Source organism: Festucalex cinctus, chromosome 7, assembly GCF_051991245.1.
Source record: "Festucalex cinctus isolate MCC-2025b chromosome 7, RoL_Fcin_1.0, whole genome shotgun sequence".
Lineage (NCBI taxonomy): Eukaryota > Metazoa > Chordata > Actinopteri > Syngnathiformes > Syngnathidae > Festucalex > Festucalex cinctus.
Window position 1 is genome coordinate 21,088,117 of NC_135417.1, and position 16,942 is coordinate 21,105,058.

Genomic DNA, 16,942 nt, shown 5'->3' on the forward strand with positions numbered 1-16,942 from the left:
TTTGCCTTCTTCATGAAAATGTCGAGTAACGCATTGATTCTCTGGACAGTAACTTTAATCAGACTACTTTGTAGAATTAAAGTAACTCGTTAGACTATTAGTTACTTTAGAAAGCAACTTTTTTGAGTAACGCGTTACTAAGTAACGCGTTACCGGCAACACTGGTTACGAAGTACTTTTGAACCAATAATTTGTGCAGACTAATATGGATGGTTAACCTGGCAATAGCCAGATGGATATTACACAGGAATTTTGTCGGGAAAAGGCGGGACATTCTGTACAATAATTCGAGCTGATTGGATAATGTGGCATTCTACACGTTTGTTTTAACCAATCACAGCCACGGGTGAAAATGTCATCTCCGTTCATGTTGAAGGGGGGAAAGCACGAACATCTTACCAGCTAGAAATGCACGAAGCGCCTCTTGCTATTCAACATTCAACAAGGAAACGGTGAGTCATTCTGTGAGAACAGAAATAATTGCAGCGTCCATTCGTCCATGTTAGGTTTGGATGTTAGCCCCTGCGTCTGCGCTGGCTTCCTGGTTTCGTCACAGTTGCATATCCCGCCCCCAAACACAATGTCGCTCTGTGATTGGTCCGAATAACCAGTGGTTCGGGAACGGCGGTTATCTACGGGAGCAGTACAAGATGTATTCTCCGGAGTTTGTGAACTCACAAATACCACGAGAATTCATCTTGCGAGAGCATGTATCGTTGTAGTCTGAATCTGAGTGTGTTCCTGTCCTCGTATTTGTATCACATTCATTTAGGCAGAAAAGTGTTGCAGTTGTTGAGAATGTAGGAATTCAGATCGGTAGCACCCCCCGCTATTGTTGTGAGACCAGTGGAACTAATTCCTATAGTGTCCCACACACAGAATGAAGCTCGATTACGTGCGTTTTGTGCAGGCTACACACCATCACATCTCTGGTGCTGTGTGACTTCTGCTGAATACAAGGCCACGACTTGCTTGGACCACTTGCTCAATGTAGCCCCACCCACATGTGAGCTGGCTTTGTCGCCGGAGAGAGAGGAGAGGGGGAAAAAAAAGTCTTTTTCAGATTGTGATTGCCTCCCCCCTCCCCTCCCTCCCTGCCTCCCTTCTCAGCATCAAGTGCTTTCAACTTTCTCTGCCGCCACTTCGAAGGAGCAATGAGGAGAGAGGAGCTGTCGCCCTGCTGATGCCAGGACGTCTGGGATGAAGTAACAACCGTTTGTTTATTAAAAGGACGTCCTTTGTGCATCTTTTAGGACAAACAAGCAAGATTTTGTGGATTGGTCATATCCATCAATTGGATGCAAGCAGGTAGGACTAGTATTTACATTTTCTCCTCATGAAGGAATCAAACTTGTTTGGGTTGTTTGTTAGGATTTTTTTTTTTTTTATTAAATCAACATATTCTTTAATTTTAACTACTTGCACGTAATTTGAGTTACAAACTTTCAAAGGGGAATTTAATAATGAAGCCATAAGAAGTGTATCACTGTTATTTTTTATACATATGATTTTTTTTAATGCTTAGCATTACATTATTATGACTATATGACATTTAACCAGTGTTGCACAGTCAATGAATTTTTACACTTTTGGCAAAAAAACAAAAATTTATCTTGTAGGTTTTTATTTGGCTTACAGAGGATGTTTAAACATAGATTTTTACTTTAACTATTGTGTGAAATCTAAATATCATCTTGAATGTTTTAAATTGAAATAAGTGGTCACATCGGGTAAAATAATCTGCAATAAATCGTTGAACTACATGATAAAAAAAAAACAAAAAAAAAACGTTTGATGCGCTGTTGAGAAGACTGGAGACAATGTCGCCCTCTGTCGGTCATGAGGTGTACACGGCGCCAGGCAGGAGGCGGATGAAGAGGGCACACAAAAGCTGCTCAGCTTACTTGGGTGGAAAATGATTGAACTCGAATGTGAGGGCTTTGTGTGACTAAGAGCCATGGTGGCAGTATACCAGTCACTTTCCACCCTGCTGAGTTATTGCAGACTTTCCAGTATTTTTTTGTGATGTTTGAATTTGGCTGTGGGAGTGTGAAATTGAACAGACACCAAAGGTCATTTTCAGTCTCAATTATTAGTCTGTTGTGCAACTCTCGGGGGCTTCTTTTATTATCCTTTGTTTTTGGCAGGTTAGCTTGGCTCCTACTTTAAAGGGCTTTGTGCTTTATGTCAAGTCTTCAAGTTGGATCATTTTTATTTGTATCGCTTTCAAAGTGTTTTCTTTCTGCATTATTTTGGACTTGGTCTGTGTCTCGTGGGGTCAAAGTGATATAAAGCAAAATGGTGAAAGTAGTACAGCTAACTTCAGGAGTTATTGTGGTAGGCGTCTGATACATTTATTGTACAGTATTTACATTCAGCTGTATACCGGTAACCTATTTTTGCACGTCAAAAGCTCCAATCCTGATCAGCACAGTCTTGATGATGGTGAAGTACAAACACTGGAACAAATTAATTAAATGGAAATCCAAACAATTGAGAGTTCTGTACTTCTGCAGTCTGCAAAATTGGTAATGAATTCATTGTAGGTCATTGCAATACCGCACTTCCATATAACTGAAAAGCAGCCCCCCTCCCCTCCCCAGCCCGCCCCAACCCAGACCACACCGCACACCACCGGAGGTTCATCCTCCAGCTGGAAAGTGCCGCTAACAGACTGCAGTCTGCAGCAGCATCCAAACGACTTTCTGCTCATGTGTTTGGAAGTTGCCTGCGTGACTTCATGACCACAGCGGAGCTGACGAAATGACATTTTCCGACTCTGCTGGATGGAGTTAAATCGCATTAACATGGATCCAAAACAGCCTTTTTCTTTATTGGGTTATCAGGAAGACGTTTGTATCGATGCCATACCGAGCGGCATAAATGCACGTGTCTTGTCATTTATTGACACGAGAGGAGAGCGGTGCTGCGGAAACCAGACGTGGTCATAACTAAAAGAGAAGGTTAACCATTGTGGCAAACCTCCAAGCCACTGTCTTGAGCTCATTCTGAGAATCATGGTTCATCCTTACCTCAATGTTAACCACAGCTGTGACTCAAACTCCATATAAATCTCTTAACCATAGAACTGATGCAACAACTTAGCAAGTGGCCAGTGTATCCGTAGACTATGAATAATGCTACCAATCATTTTGTGCAGACTTGCAGGAAAGCTTGGAGAAATGGTGGCTGCTCAATTACAGCCATAGTTGCTGTGCAGAAACTGGCGGGCGTATGGAACTCTGGTACACACTGCCTCCCTCTGGCCTGAGATGGAGCTCTGTTTAAGGCCTCCAACTTACAATGGGAAAGCCTACTTAGACACCCACGTCAAGAGAAATTGAAACTGAATGGCCTATTTTTGGTAATTCTGGTGTAGTACTTGGCCTTTCTCTTTTGTGTGTGTATTAAAGGGGCTGTCTGCCAGTTTCACTCAGGAAAATGCACTTTTTAAATACAGTGGGGTGGAGGAGTGTCAATACTGTCTTTCCACAGAAAGGTCCCGCTGTTTACAAAACAAACACAAAATGGCAAAATACAGGCTGGGGGTGTGGAGGTTTAGGACAAAATCACTCCCACACGTTATGAAAAGCCCATATCTATAAATTGAAAAGTAGTTAATTTGTTTAAATCCTGTATTTAAAAAGTGCATTTTCCTGAGTGAAACTGGCCGACAGCCCCTTTAAGAGAATCCCCCATGTCCCTATTTTTTTTATGTACTAATGTAGTACATGCTAAATGCTTTTTGTTTGGTTTGTTGATAGCTGCACTAACAAGGCCGATATATATTTACATTGTGTTTCGTTATACTGAACCCGAATTCAAATGAAAACAAGAACTAAAATAAGTGTCAAATATCAAAATTAATGGTAAAGTCAATGAATGGACAAAATCTGAAGGATTGATTTTTTTTAAAATAACATTCCAGTGCAACATGTATGTTGGAAGAACTAGCAACAAGTCTCAGGTATACAACATCTCTTAACCTAAAGTCAGCTGTCACCCTCCTGTAGATTGTGATGATGAATACAATGCATACACAACTCCAGGATTATTTTTTCTCTCTCTTGGTGCTGAGAAAATAATTTATACATATACTTTAAAATCTAAAATAAAATGCTGGAGGGCCTTATTAACAGGGGCTAGCCAGATTTCTGACTGGGCTTTAGCACCCCTTAGCCCTGGGGTAGCGTCGTCCCTGAGAAAATGGATGGGATGAAATCAACCATTTATATAATCCTATAGCACAATAACATATGACAGCGGGACAAAATTGAGGTGATAATAACTTTGGGAAACTGTGCATAGTTCCTAAAATGAAGGTATTGGACCAACGTAATATTGCTTCTACCAGGGATGCGGGTGTGGTATACTGTCAACACATATGTGTTCGAGCTTCAAGCTTGTCTGGAATTTCAATTAAAGATGCTGAATGCAAAAAAATAATTTTTAATCGCTACCGCCCCTGTGGCCAAAAAAATTTAACTACACACTCCCTTCTTCACGTACACAATGCGCACATGGCGTCATATCCGCAGAAAAGGGGTGGGAAATTCGAACACAAATACAGGTTGAAAACTATTGGCCAGAGGATTGCAGGAGTACCTATTTTAAACAGCTAAGCTGTTAATCTGCTAATTAGAAGATGTTTCAGTCATAAATGGTCAAATACAAAGGCTATTGTAAAGATATTTTGGGGCAGATTTTTACATACAGCAGCTTTAATGGTCTTCTTAATAAATACTAGAAATACAATACATATACAGTGGCAGTTTGACTTACGAGTTATTTTTTTTCCATCATCATGTTGGTAACGCAGATCACTTGTTTCACCCACCCAATCTGTTCCAACCCCTGAAAATGACGTTTATATTTTGTTTTTAATAAATGCAAATGGCATTATTGTAAAATATGTCTAGAAACAATATTAAATGAAATAACAGAGAATGTGAATACATATGTGTAAAAAACAACAACTGAAAATCACAGTTATCACACATGCACGCACGCACGCACGCAGCACCACCACACCCCCACCCCGCACCCTCCCACCACCACACACACAAACAGACGCATTCTCTCCCTCTCTCTGTGGGGCCATGGGGGACTTTAGCTGTACTTTGGCTATTGTCAATTTGGAGCTTATGTCACAAGTCATATTGGCTGCCATTGTGGAGTAAATACCTAACTTGACTGGGCTATGTCCTTCAAACTTACTACAGTTGTACGCATACAACGCATACAAAGTTTTTGTAATGCATGATAATGTTGTTTGAACGTTCCGAAGCATTTCTTTCTATCATGCACAAAAATGAATTGTTTTGAGCTTTTAGCCCACATTTTACCAATATGTTTGAGGCAAGCAACTTTTGAACGAGTACATTCGAACGACATGGCCCAGTCAAACCGTTTACTCCACATGGGCAGTTCCACACCTTCATACAGGCATACGTAAAGGCTAATTAGCCAAAACGAAACAAACCTACTTGAAATATGTGAAGCACGTGACACGTTGAAGCGAATAATATTTACATTCCCCGCGACCCTTGTGAGGAATAAGCGGTCAAGAAAATGGATGGATGGATGGATGGATGGATGGATGGATGGGGATGGATGTTTACACTGATTACAAGTGAGCATTCCATGTGAATGGCAAGAGGCAGTTTGTGAAACCAAGCTATTTTTGTCTATTGGTGGGCCAAAATTTTTCCTTAATTACTTGATCTTTTTTATTTCTTTGGAGCAGTGGAGTGTCTGCGGTGCACTTAAAACTCCAATTATTGCTCATAACATACAAGACTTAAACTTTCATCAGAGCAACGTACCTCGACAATCTATTAAATTGGGTCACACATAAATGAGTAATACTGTATAGGCAATTAGGCATACAATACTGTACTTGTTGGGTTGGAGGGGTATATGTATAGGCAGGCATACATGTTTTTGGGGTCAACTTTGTGACCTACATGTATGTACACTTAATAAATGGCTGAAAAAACAACAACAACAAAAACAACAACAAAAACAACAACAAAAACAAACAAAAAAACAAAACAAAACAAAACGTCTACGCCAGGGCAAACCTGAGTAACCATTTTCCCCCTTTGTTTGTATTTCAGAGCCAGGCCCAATTCACAATGGGCCCTGTACACTTGTGTCTGCTGCTCCCAGTGACGGCGTTGTTTGTAGCGGCCGTCGCCGCCGAGCTAACTACAACGGTTGACGACGAGTACACTTGGCCTCAGTGGAATTTGCCTCTGGTAAGGCAGAGGCGCACTCTGCCCCTGAGCAGTCCCAACTATGCCGCTCATCCTAAAGCGGAGGTTAGCGGAACGTGCGGGATCGAGTGTCAGCGTGGCCTCCCCTCGCCTTCCCTAGACGACCTGGAGCAGCTCCTATCCTACGAGACGGTTTATGAGAACGGTACACGCACGTATACCTCGGTGTCTGTGCAAGGTCTCAACGAGGTGACAGATTGGTCCAGAAACGACTCCTCCAGCTCCCGTTACAAAAGGGAAGTGTACGGCACGGACACCCGCTTCACGATTTCCGACAAGCAGTTCTCCACTAAGTATCCCTTCTCCACTACTGTCAAAATCTCCACGGGATGTTCTGGAGTTCTGGTTTCACCCAAACATGTCTTGACCGCCGCCCACTGCATCCACGATGGGAAGGATTATCTGGACGGTGTTCAGAAGCTTCGCGTCGGTATTCTGAAAGAGAAATCCAGAAAAGGGAAAGGAGGCAAAGGGAGAGGAGGGCGAGGGAAAGGCAAAAAGAGAAAGGGAGACGGTGCTAAAGAAGAAGTGAAGCAAGTGGAGGAGAAGGGAGGCAGCCGCAAAGGAAAGGGAAGAAAGAGCCGGAGTCGCCGCAGCGCAGAGGTGGAGAAACCGTCTTTTAGGTGGACCAGGGTCAAGAAAACCCAAGTGCCGAAGGGTTGGTTCAAAGGTGTATCCGATGGACTGACTGCCGATTACGACTATGCCGTTCTGGAGCTGAAGCGCGCCCCCAAAGTCAAGCACATGGATCTGGGCGTTATCCCCTCCGTCAAGAAGCTCCCTGCAGGAAGAATCCACTTCTCTGGTTTTGATGACGACCGGCCGGGGAACCTGGTCTACAGGTTCTGCTCCGTGTCTGAGGAGTCCAATGATTTGTTGTACCAGTACTGCGACGCCAAGCCTGGCTCCAGCGGCTCCGGGGTTTACATCCGCCTCAAAGAGCCGGGCAAGAAGAAGTGGAAGAGAAAAATCATCGGGGTTTTCTCTGGTCATCAGTGGGTGGACGTGAATGGCAACGGGCTGCAGCAGGATTACAACGTTGCAGTGAGGATAACGCCTCTCAAATATGCCCAAATCTGCTACTGGGTCCACGGGGACTCGAGTGAGTGCCAGGTGTCCTAAGACAACGCAGAGTTCCCTCGGACACCACCCAGATCCATGTCCTTTAACTCAAAGGACCCACCCAACCCCCACAATCACCAAAATGGTGCCTGCCTCGCTTCCTGCCTGTGCCTCCCACCACATCCATCTGCAAACACACACCACACAGCCAGACAGACTCAGTGTTGACAACAGCAGGAACTCCGGAACACATTAAGAGAACTGTGGCTTTTCTAATTTATTTGAAGAAAAAAAAAAAATGAGAAAAATAATATGTATTTGAATTGTTTTCAGATCATCCCGATCTGCAGTTTTGCGCTAGACTTTTGTCAATTTTGCATCAACTTAAATGTATTTCTTTTTTTTCCCCAACAAGGCTTTAAAGGGGAAGTCAACCCCCCAAAAATTCCATGTAATCCCACTTGTCTAAATTCGGTGTTATGGTTAATATTGTGTTAGTGGAATACCAGTTAAGAAGCAAAATCCAGCCGTGTTTATCCATCTCAGGGGGCGGCCATTTTACCACTTGGTGTTGACTGAAGATGACATCACAGTTGCTCAGGGCTCAGGTAATGACCAATTACAGCTCACCTGTTTATCTGAAGCGGAGCTGTGATTGGTTGTTACCTGATGTCATCATCAGTCGACAGCAAGTGGCAAAATGGCTGCCTCGAGATGGATAAATACGGCTGGATTTTGCTACTTGACTCATATTCCACAAATTAATCACGATGTCATGTTTAGACTAGTGATGTCACACAGAACATATTATTGTCAAGAAATGTTTAAGGTTGACTTCCTCTTTAAGAAAGACTTGAGATCTTTATAGTTCTGACTGTAGGGTGACTAGCTTTGACTAGGCCCAGGACAAAAGTCCATGTAAACTATATTCCACAAACAGACTACCGTTTAGACATAATGGATTCATAAATGATGAACGTGTTAACAAGCTGGTGTTTTGCAATGTGTATGTCTCAAAAGTTTTTGTATGTCTTATAGCATTCTATCACTTTCTGTCCCAGTCGGTTCGAATGGACCTTAAATTGAAATTGACCCGTCAGCTTTTCTTTGTAGCAGTGAAATGGTGTGCACATAATTGTACTGGTGCTTATCCAAAATACATGGTGCTAATTTATCGAACTATAAGGGTTTTGTTTTTTGTTTTTCTAGTGAAAGGGGAGCCTACTACTGTAAGTATGATTTTGAGGCTGTTGTGCTATGATTGGACTGAAACTTTCAATTATTTACATAATTTCATTGATTTATTATGTAAAGGGTTTAATTTGGATAGACATGAGAATATTGTTTTATAAAACCTAATTTTAATATGAAATGCAACGTTTTTTAATGGTGCTGATGTCCCCCCACCCCCACCCTCCGTTTAAACACTAATAAATACCCAATTATTGATACTTATGATGCAGATTGATGTACCAATAATTAAATCAGGATTATTATTTGTGTGTGTTGTGTTCATGACTATAACAAAATCCCGTTATATTGAGAAAATATACTGTGGTGTATGTAATTGAAATACAAATTGACATTTACAGTTTCATTAACACTTAGGCCTACTGTAAATCCAGTCGTCAGCACAGGAGAACTGACGATTGTGCGGTTTGTGGTTGGGCCTCGGATTAGCCTCAGAGTGAGAACAAAGCGTCACAAAATATAATATTTCAAAGCCAAATTATGGGTTTTCGCTGACGTGAGGCGAGAGTTGCGGTGCTCACGGCTGCTCCAAAATGCACCTGACACTTCCTGGCTTAGAAAAACATCATTTTAGCTCGCTACTGACTCGACCTGGCTCCGTTGTAATTTTACCCGCCTCTTCCTCAAGCTCAAGGAGCTCATCAAGGGGATATGTTTTGAATATGTGGGCAACATCAGATAGCCGGCCCATGACGATGCTACTGCAGAGGATCCCGATTCCAGGAGGTGCGGCAGTTTTTCTGACAAATTTTTATGGGGGAGCTTTGTTTTTTTGAGTAATTTTTTTTCTGTTTTTCTAAATATATATTTTTTCTGTTTTACTGAATATTTTTTTCTGTCATAAAAAAAAATATTCCGAGTAACAGAAAAAAAAATTCTCCCAAAAAGGGGGGAGAATAGTAAAAAATATATTATTAAAAAAAAAAAAACAGAAAAAAAATTATATTCCGAAAAACAGAGCACCGACTTCTGTTTTTCAGAGTAATTTTTTTTGGACCTCTGAACTCCAAATGACTTGTTTCAGACCACTGATCTGTATATATGACTGGATAGCCGATGCCCCATACACTTTAATCATTAAAGTGTATGGGGCATCGGCTATCCAGTAGGATTAAAGTTTAATGCAAGCCGTTTAAGTCAGAGGGCGGCCACCTTGTTACTCCCACCTCGCAAGCAGACTACTGTATAAACTATACGTATAGATGTGACATATGCAGCTCATAGGCAGTTCGTATAAGGGCTGGAGGCAAGGTGGGTGTTTTGTTCTGTTTTTTTGTTTTTTTCTGTGTTAAAAAAATAAATAAATAAATAAATAAATAAATAAAGTGACCAACCCCGCCTCCGGCCTTATACTGCCTACGTGCCTACGAGCTGTATATGTCTCATCTGTACGTATACCGTATAGTTTATACAGTAGTCTGCTCGCAAAGTGGGACTAACAAAATGGCCGCCCTCTGACTTCAACGGCTTGCACTGGCGTGTAGGGGCTATCGGCTATCCAGTCATATATACAGGTCAGTGGTCTGCAACAAGTCATTTGGAGTTCAGAGGTCCCAAAAAATTTACTCTGAAAAACAGAAGTTGGTGCTCTGTTTTTTGGAATAATTTTTTTTTTCCTGATTTTTGGAATAATTTTTTGCCCCCATTTTCGGCGTAATATTTTTTGTTTTTCGGAATATTTTTTTTTAATGACAGAAAAAAAATATTCAGTAAAACAGAAAAAAAATTACTCAAAAAAACAAAGCTCCCCCCAAAAAATTAGTCAGAAAAACAAGGTTTTTTTTTTTCTTCAAATGAATGCAATATGCTTCCGTACATATCATTATACAAGTATTGTATTGAAACTTTTGTAGTTTTCCTCAAACTCAGTCAAGTCAACCTACCTAAAGCAGCTCTGTTTTCAAAATAAGACAGAAATGAGGGAGAAAAGTGCAGTTCAATCTGTCGTTTATTGCATCTCCAAGGGCTTACATGCACTGGGAAGGAACATCAAAATAAATTAAACAAAAATAAAATTCTTATTATTCATCCATGAAAATGTTTAATCTGAATCAGATCACTTTTGTACAACCTTCCATTGTTAAACAGTTAACTCAAATGGCAGACGAGATAGATCACGGTATTTCCAATGCAAATAGCACATAGTCCAAATATCCTGTCAACACACCCACATAAACACACACAAAATTTACTGATGGGATTTTGCATTGCACGCATGATCGATAAAATTGCCTGACAATGACGCTACAAATCCTTGATGCCAAAGGAAAGCAATCAAGAAATTGAAGTGCCCTGTTAAAATGATGTCGTTTATATGCAGATATTTGGTAATTGGGCTGTAAACTGCAAAGGCAGATAACATCTTTAAATGAGTTGTTCCATGATGAAAAACTGCCCAGAGTTTGGGTATATGCAACCATCTGTCATTAAAAAAAATAAAATAAATAAATAAAAAGTTTTAATTTGGCTTTTTGTTTTAAATTCATTAGCTCTATAAATAGTTTAATAGGGATTTATTTATTTATTTATTTTTTAATTCTACACATCCTAATAAAAAGTGAAATTGCCTTGTTGAGGGGTAGTTTAAATGTTTTTCCATGAGAAGTAACTATAAACTTTTCACTGGTAAGATTTGTCCTCCAACAGCAAAACAGATCATCAACAGTAGACATTTTCAACATCATGAAAAACAACTGACACAAAATAGTAACATGGAAAAATAAGCCACACATTAAAAAACAAAAAGCCTCAGTTGATGTTCCAATGCCTCAAAAACACACGATTTCTTTCATAATGTACAATATAATGATATATTTTTTTCCTCCAAATGATGACAGAATGACACTCACATGACTCCTTACAATTTCATGTCAGATTCACATTGATAGTTCTCATCAACAGACATACAGTACAGAATAGACGTAATCGTCAAATTCACCAGTGGCGTTTATGTACATCAATCAGGACTTTTCTGTAAACAGGACACAACATAATTCTCAGGGACTCAATTAAGCACGCTCATCCAATCAGAGCAGAACGAAGAAGGGCTCCTCCCCCATTATAAGGAAACGGAGGAGCTTAGGACGCCAAAGTACAACCATCATTCAACACAAGAAACAAATATCACTTTCACTCAAGAACGTTTTCAGGAATTTTTTTGTGAGATTTTGCTTGAGACAAAAAGATTCGAAACATCTACATGAGCACGCACTTGTACTTCTTTTCTCATATATATTCGTATACGTTTTATAATCTGCTATGGTTCACTTTCACAGTTTGTGCTACAACATCACGCAGGAGAGGGAAACAGAAAGTAGATGGAGGAGACGGGCTCTTATCATGTCGAGAAGCAGACAGAAGAGAGAGGACGGCCGGGCCCTTGGCAAGTTGGCATCCTGGAATCTTGACAGACGTCAGGTAAACGATGGGAGCATCCGACTCTGGAGAGGAAGATATCTGCGTCTATAAGACATGACGGTCTTCTCTCCTTATCTTTTTCAAAGAAGTATGATACTTTTCAATAGTATGTGTGTAAATACTGCATTTCCAGGTATTTTCTAACTTGTTCTCTCTTAAAGTTGCATATGCAAGGACAAATGTCAGAGTAAAGAGTGCCCCTTATTTTATATTTTATTTACTTATAAACGTATACATTTATATGCAGTGCCTTTTCAAGATATCGTTTCAAATTGTGTTTGACTTGACTGCTGCCAGTTCTTGTTACAAGGGGGGGAAGTTTAAGTGATAAAAATCAAATATTCTTTCAGTCCACTTTAGAATGTCAGTAGGTGTGTTTCCATTACCCTCAGTTTTGCGCAAAAGGCATGTTTCGCAAAAGTAAGCTGGTAATGGAAACACCGGATTTGCGAAAAAAAACCCTCAAATATCGCAAAAAAGTTTTGCGCTCTCATGAGGTGGTTTTTGAGACGTATCGAAAAAGAAGTATTTCGCAAAAGTGTAATGGAAACACTTTTTGCACATTAGTAGTCATGTGACACCTGCCCGGTCACGGCGGAAAGGACTGTAACACGTTGTTTATGTGCATTTTTATTAAATTTGCAATTACTATTTGTTTTGAGAATTATTAATTTCGGTTTTGTATTTTAGTTTTACATGCTAAAGTGATTTGTATCGGCTACTGCACATCATGAGCATAAAAGAGAGAGAGGTGTAATCGAGCGAGACTCCTTCGAAAAGTTGGAGAGGAAAGCTTGAAATCCTGTCCTGCCATGTCTGGTTAATTTAGCAGAAAACATCAGAAACTTTTAACAATTTGTAAACCGCCTTTTACCCAGCTTCGGCATGGGAACAACCACATTTTAGGATTACAGGAAGTAGGAAGTACGGGGCCACTCGCTTTCGTGTCAGAACTGCTTGCCGACTGCCGACGGACACACACCAACACCAACACTAAATGCCCGAAACCGCCCGGTGAGGGGTGAGTGTTTTTTTTTTTTTTTTCAATAATATAACTATAACGGGCGTCCGTCTATCGTAAACATCATGAGCACTTCCTACAGAACACCTCCTACAGAGCTTGCGAGATGGGACATTCCGAGAATTGCGCCTCAGGAGCGAAACTCTCTTCAATGGAAACACCGACAATTCGAAATTGTACTTTATCGAAATAGTCCAATATCGCTTTTATTTTTGCGAAAAAGGGTAATGGAAACGCACCTAGTGTCTTAACCCGTATGCAGTACTCTGACTTTTTCTGATGGTTTTGACCAAACCATTTCAAAATAAAATACTGCCTACGTACCCTTCTTTCATTTTTTGTTATAAGAAGTCCTTCAGGTCGAGCTCTGCCAGAGGATCCTTGGGCTTTTTGGGACTCTGGCTTGCAGGTCCAGGAGAAAGCTGTTGGCAAAAAATAAACAAAAATACAAGTTTCCCCGTCACATAATGATGGATAAAATTAATTACAATAATGCACAATATTTTTATGTTAACGCTCCAGTGATGTGGGTCAAATTGACCCTTTAAGTTTCTTTTAAGATTTCGACATATTCACCTCAAATGTACATAAGGTGCTAAAACCGCATTTGGAGGCATAAAAAGCTCATAATGGCTGTCAAACCTAAACCATTCGTTGTGGACTCAAATCTCTTGCTGTATTTAGTTTATTTTAGCATCCGGATTATGATTCTAGCATTAATGCATAAAAATGCACATAAATATGCTAAAAGAGGCACTAATTGTCCTTCAAGTTCCTTTAAATCAGGGGTGGCAAACTGTGGACCTCGAGGGCCGGAGTCCTGCAGGTTTTATAGATTTCCCTACTCGAAGTGCAGCTGATTTCAATTAACAGGCTCGTTATCAGGCCTCTGTGGAGTTTGCTGATGAGCTGATCATGAATCAGCTGTGTTGAAGAAGGGAAATATCCAAAACCTGCAGGACTGCGGCCCTCGAGGACCGGATCTTGACACGTGTGCTTTAAATGGGGGGGGGGGGGGGGGAGTCACAAAAAAAGCTGCTTAAAGCTGCTATGTGGAGCTGTTTTCCTTAAAATATCTTAGCCTTTGTATTTGACCATTTATGAGTGGAACATCTTCTAATTAGTAGATTAACACTTTGTTCACAATGGGTACTCCTCTGGCCAATAGTTTTCAGACTGGCTTTGGGTTCGAATTTCCTGTCTGCGGATGTGACATCGTGTACGTGAAGAAGGCTATGTGTACTTTCATTTTTCGTCAACAGGTGGCAGAAGTGATTCGAAAGTGAATATTGTACGTTCATTAGCCCTAAAAATGCTTTGTGGAATTTGTCACTTTCTTTTACTCGCGACTGCCACCTCTGGCCTAAAGCGGAACTGCAGCCTCAGTGTCAAGCTCATGCATGGTGAACGTGCGAGAACTCAGACAAATTCTTCGTTGTATATTCTTTACAATGGCAGTACGGTAAACAAAGTGTTTATGATTTTTGACTGCTGGTAACAAATGTTTTGAAATCCAAACATGATGATTGAGCTTGCAGTGCGTGCGTCCTTACCGGCGCTCCTGGTGCCGCAGCTCCTCCGGGTGCAGCTCCAACCACGCCAGCGAAGGGAGGTCTCATCATGGGCTGAGCCATCATAGGCTGACCCATCATGGGCTGCATCATGGGAGCTCCTGGTCCTCCTGCAGCAGGCTGAACACGGTGCATGTACTTTGTAAAATGGGAACTGTAGCAGGCTAACACCAGACTGATTTTTTTTCTACAAAGCATGGAGATCACCTGTGGAATATACTCACCATACCAAAGCCAGGCTGTGCACTCATTGGTGGTGCCATAGCTGCTCCACTAGGGGGCGCTGCTCCAGGTCCACCAGGAGCCACACCACCAGCCTGGTTGTAAAGTGATATTTTGCCAAGCACACGTGAAATTAGCCTGGCCCTTACATGTATAGGTGGAGGATGACGTTTTCCTGTACATTAGAGTTGTCCTCACCATTGGGACACCTGGTGTGGTCCAGCTTGTGGGGGCCACATGAGGGGTCCAGTTGGCTCCACCAGTCAACTTTTTCTCACTCAGTGGGTCCCTAGAGGAAGATTATTATTAGATAGTAAAAAAAAATTCAATGTTTTTTTTTTTTTTTTTTTAAGTCATTCAGGACGATTATAATTTTCATAATTTTTAATCTACTGAACCCAACAAACATTTATGTAAAGGTTTCATTTGTTCAAAAAATAATTCCTGTGCTAAATGTTGAGTCAACAGTAATGTATACTGATTCTAAATCAGTTTTAACATGAATTTAACTTTCATAGTTTGTGCTTCAGTGCCACAATTAAAGGACACAAATAGTTTTTAGAAGAAAAACGCTTTATTTCCGTGACCCCAGCCAGCTTGCTGGACTATTTTCCTCTCGCCCAACACCGGACCAGAACTCGTGTCACAAAACGCTGTCAGGGGTAAGTCAGTGATGATCGCACACACTGGAGGTGAGGATGAAATAGAGATTCATGTCAAAAAAGCCAAACTATCCCTTTAGTTGTCAGCTATTGTAAACATGTCTTGGAAACCACCCAAATCTAATTTCACGATTTAGTACATTTTCATCGATTCAATTTTAAAAATGACGATGTATTGAATTAATTCATATATAGCCTTATGAATTTTTCATACGGTCCAACCACCACACATGCACAATATCTAGGGGTGTGCATGGCTCCAATAAAAGACAATTAGATCAGTATCGCGTTATATTTTGTAATTCAAGGGTGTGATTCGGCTGGATTTGACGCATATTTAAATTGTTTTTTTTTTGTTACACCACTAAAAACATCAGAAAAATTCAACATCATCTTGAAACATGAAATTAAAGCTTCACCCAGAAAAAATTACAGTGTTGCATGCACGGAAATTGTTCCAAATCATGTGACCTTACAAAAATACAAAATTATGACTTGGTTTGTCAATATTTATTCCAAAAACTAAAATGAAAGAATAAATAATGATTTTCATGCATTTTATTTATTTTCATCTATCCAAAAGGCAGCTTTCACCTGACTGTTCTAATGATTGAAAAGAAATAAAAGCAATTAGCATACTTACTTTTTCTTCACTCCAAGGTCTAAAAGAAGACAGAAGAAAAAAGAAGTGAAACATTCGTTTTCATGGAAATGAGCGATAGGTCCCACTGTACAATACACGTACCTCCGACCAGGTTGGCCAATGAAGAGTCAAGATCCCCTGCAATAGTTTTGGTCGGGGGTGGGGTAGCAGGTGGAGCAGCTGCAATGTTTTCAACAGTGACGGGAGTTCCCATGCTCCCTGCCGCACTTCCTGTCGTGCTTCCCCCGGTGCTCTGCGGCGTTACGGCGGGCATCAGCAAGTCACCTAATCCATCAAACACTTGGAGAGGGTGGGAAAGGCACCACATTAAAAAGACACCACGGATTACACGGCTGTTAATCCCCAATCTAGGTGGAATGCAGGCAGTGGGCAGATGTGAAATCAGACAGGATAAGGCAAGGAAAACAATCCAACTGCAACAGCAATATTAATCAAATGTGCAGGCTCAACAATGGGACCAAATTTGAAGGCTCAAAGTGATAGTAACAGCAACAAATTGGCAATACTAACCCCAAGCTATATTTATTTACTCATAGAAACAGAGCTCTGATTTGTAACCAGGTTCCATTATATTTTCCTGTCATGTAGAATACTGTGTTTCCCTTTCTTTTAAAATGTAGCGCAAAACAGAAACATAATACACAAATTGTAGGATAGTGATAGGCCGATGTTTTTTCAGGGCCGATGCCGATTATTAGTAGTCAAGGAGGCCGATAACCAATATTTCAAACCGATATTCATTTGCAGTAAAAAAGAAAATATTCGCGTCAAAATGTAACACAAGGTTTTTCTTT

The 16,942-nt window shown here is 40.7% G+C and overlaps 2 protein-coding genes across 18 annotated transcripts in view; one reads left to right on the forward strand and one right to left on the reverse strand.

Annotated features, from left to right (window-relative positions):
• Positions 1-1,150: 1,150 nt before the first annotated feature.
• Positions 1,151-8,836, forward strand: prss35 (serine protease 35). The gene is made up of 2 exons (XM_077527056.1): positions 1,151-1,308; positions 6,120-8,836. Exon 2 carries the CDS (start codon positions 6,138-6,140, stop codon positions 7,398-7,400), a length of 1,263 nt encoding a protein of 420 aa, XP_077383182.1. The 5' UTR covers positions 1,151-1,308; positions 6,120-6,137; the 3' UTR covers positions 7,401-8,836.
• Positions 8,837-10,521: 1,685 nt separating this feature from the next.
• Positions 10,522-16,942, reverse strand: part of snap91a (synaptosome associated protein 91a) — a 49,223-nt gene continuing 42,802 nt past the window's right edge. For 14 of the 17 annotated variants that reach the window (XM_077526665.1, XM_077526664.1, XM_077526674.1 and 11 more), the window contains 7 exons: positions 16,230-16,427; positions 16,128-16,146; positions 15,021-15,111; positions 14,825-14,917; positions 14,583-14,720; positions 13,354-13,451; positions 10,522-12,053 (listed from right to left, as the gene is read on the reverse strand). In XM_077526665.1, coding sequence (XP_077382791.1) covers positions 13,371-13,451; positions 14,583-14,720; positions 14,825-14,917; positions 15,021-15,111; positions 16,128-16,146; positions 16,230-16,427 — 620 coding nt within the window. In that variant the 3' untranslated portion in view covers positions 10,522-12,053; positions 13,354-13,370. The remainder of the gene's footprint in view (positions 12,054-13,353; positions 13,452-14,582; positions 14,721-14,824; positions 14,918-15,020; positions 15,112-16,127; positions 16,147-16,229; positions 16,428-16,942) is intronic. The other 3 variants (XM_077526670.1, XM_077526666.1, XM_077526662.1) reach the window with 2 other exon arrangements.